The sequence below is a fragment of the Lepidothrix coronata genome, unplaced genomic scaffold (assembly GCF_001604755.1).
Source record: "Lepidothrix coronata isolate B3197 unplaced genomic scaffold, Lepidothrix_coronata-1.0 Scaffold375, whole genome shotgun sequence".
In the NCBI taxonomy this organism is placed as follows: Eukaryota; Metazoa; Chordata; class Aves; order Passeriformes; family Pipridae; genus Lepidothrix; species Lepidothrix coronata.
In genome coordinates, this window is record NW_016690555.1 from 52,432 (window position 1) to 55,094 (window position 2,663).

The 2,663-nt window shown below is 39.7% G+C and overlaps 1 protein-coding gene across 2 annotated transcripts in view; it reads right to left on the minus strand.

Annotated features, from left to right (window-relative positions):
* The window catches only part of IFNAR1 (interferon alpha and beta receptor subunit 1), an 11,293-nt gene that overhangs the window by 7,192 nt on the left and 1,438 nt on the right, over positions 1-2,663 (minus strand). Inside the window, exons 2-3 of one of the 2 annotated variants that reach the window (XM_017839115.1) lie at positions 1,928-2,075; positions 472-586 (exon numbers count right to left, since the gene is read on the minus strand). In XM_017839115.1, the coding sequence (XP_017694604.1) occupies positions 472-586; positions 1,928-2,075 (263 nt within the window). Of the gene's footprint in view, positions 1-471; positions 590-1,927; positions 2,076-2,663 lie in introns of both variants that reach the window. The other variant, XM_017839114.1, reaches the window with a different exon arrangement.

A 2,663-nucleotide genomic window follows, 5' to 3' on the forward strand; every position in this document is an offset into this window, starting at 1 on the left:
ACAATATTTTTCGGATGAGATACTTTTTTTTTTTTAACCTGATATGATTTTTTTGATGTGACACAATGTTTTTTTGATGTGCTAGGACAGGTATTTTTCCACGCTTGGATCTGACCAGAAGAAATCAGATCTGTTGACAACTGAAACCTCAAGCACCTGCATTTTTCTCCCTTCCAGTCATCGAATTTTTTCACACTCAAAAAGCTACAAAGCAAAGCTTCCCAGCTTTTAAAAGTGTTACTTAGCATTTAGAAGTCCCTTCCCTCAGGTATTAAACACTACTAAAATCATCCCAGTGCCCTGAAATTCCAGGATCAGATATGATGGAATCCTTTTAACAGATGAACGTTCCAATTACCTCGTTAATACACCAAATATTTCATTTTAATTTCCAGGAAGCACTGGCAAAATAAAATAAATGGCATTTCAGAGGCCAAAACCTGCCCACTGAGATGGAAATTCTGGACTCACATGAGGTACTGGACGTTGTAGCTCACGGGTTGTTTATACTGATTATCCCAGTGCAGGTGAAATTCCATATTCAAACCAAGCACTCTCAGATTTGTTGCACAGAGAAGGTCGTTCACTGCTCAGAATGAAAAGGAAACCCAAAATTAGCCAAAAAAATTGATATTACAGACAGATTTCTCACTGAATGGACGTTTCTCACGGTACCTTTTCAACAATGAAAATATAGAGATTATCTGTTCATTCTAAAGGTTGCAAATCAAAGTCAGGGTGTTGTACTAAGCCTTTAATAAAAAAAATCAATTCAGAAAAAAATTCAACTACAGAAACACTGAGATGAGCAGCAATAAACTGTTTTGGCAATAAATTGAGGGGAAAAATGTGTAAAATACATTTGTATTTATCACACATTCCAATATTTTCATTTTAACACTTTATTAAAGCATGCACGTGTCAATTATTTAAATATTTATTATAATACACGTGAACTAATTTAATATTTTATTAAAAGGCACGAGCATTAATTATTTTAGTATTTCATTAAAATGCACATGTATTACTTAGTATATTTTTTATTTGGTACATGGAAATTACTTTATACAAAAATACTATCTATTAATTACTCCAACTAATTTTGATTTTGATGTACCATCCACCAAATATTTTTGATGTCCCATCCAGATCTGATCTATATCTGACTTTCTTGAAGTTATTTTTTTCCTGAAAGAAACATTTGGAAGTACCTAAACTGACACCTGAAGGCACATAAAAGAATTTAAATTTAGACCTGCAAACCAAGCAACTGGTGGCCAACTGCCACTGTGCCTTTTTCCAGAACCAGGAGCAATCAATTCCCCAAGGATTACGTAAAACCAGGATTTTTTAAGCTTAGTCCAACTTTCTGTGCATTTATTTAGTGCCAAGTGCACAAAAGGCTTTTCTTTTGCCTCCAAAACATCCCTTTCCTCCTGATTCAAAGCCACTAATTCAAAACACAGAGAGTTTTCCAAAAATGCAGAAAGTAGCTTTTGCACTCCAAATTAATTGATCAGGCAATAATAAATTGCCTGCTGGCAAAACCCCTTTTTGTACAATTAAAACTCCACTATTGCCATATTTCATGTTGAGTGAGAAAAATAAATGTCATGTGCTATACGTATTTTCTTACACCAAAATGAGGAGGAACTTGGCACTTCTGCCTATTTCTGTACTCCAAATTAATGGGCAAAATTTGCTTCGTGGCAAAACCCCTTTTTGTACAATTAAAACTCTGCTACTGCCATATCTTATGCTGATTGAGAAAACAAATGTAAATAACTGTTCTATGTTATATGTGGTTTTTTATACCAAAATGAGGAGAAACTTGGCAACTCTGCACATTTTTGTTGCTTCAGACCGACCCACTTTGTGACAGTTTAAATTCAACCACAATTTGCAGACAAACTGATTTTCCTCTCACCTTTCTGGGTGGTTTTCACGCAGCGAACGGGGCTGAACAGCCCTTCTTTGCCCTCTGTGGGAAGATTTGCTTGAACCTTAAAACAATAAGTTGTGTCTGGTGCAAGATCATCAACGGTGTCGACGGGAAAAATATTTTTACTTCTGGCCTGGAAGAAAGAACCACAAAGAGCCTTTGAAGGGACTGTCCCTCCCCCGGAGCTGGGTTTGGAAAGGATCATCTTTCCTCCCAGGGTTTCAGCCCATTTACAGAAAAGACCCCCAAAAAAGCTAAAATAGAGGGAAAAAAGGGCAATATTTGAGGTGGATGAGTGCTGAAGGGAAGTTTCCAATTAACGTGACTCGGAGGAAGGAACATTTTGTGCTCCTCTGCCACGTGAAGGTGGGGTGGGATCGTGGCCTCTGCTCGAGGTGACACAGAACTCACCCCACAGATACTGCAAACAAAAGAGAACACTTTATCCCTCACCCCAAACACTTCCCCTCTCCCTCTGCCACCTCCCTGCTTTCGCTTCAGACCTTGTGGTGACGACCTTGGGACAGGACGTGTCAGGACAAGTGACTTCCCCCTCTGACGTGCAACCAGAGACACAGCAGGGCTGGAGGAGCCCTTTGGGATCCCCCAAAACCACCACAGTCACCCTGAGCCACCTCCCCAAGGGCCACATCCAGACACCCCTGGGACACCTCCAGGGCTGGGCACTCCAAACCTCCCTGGGCAGCCCCTGCCAAGGCCT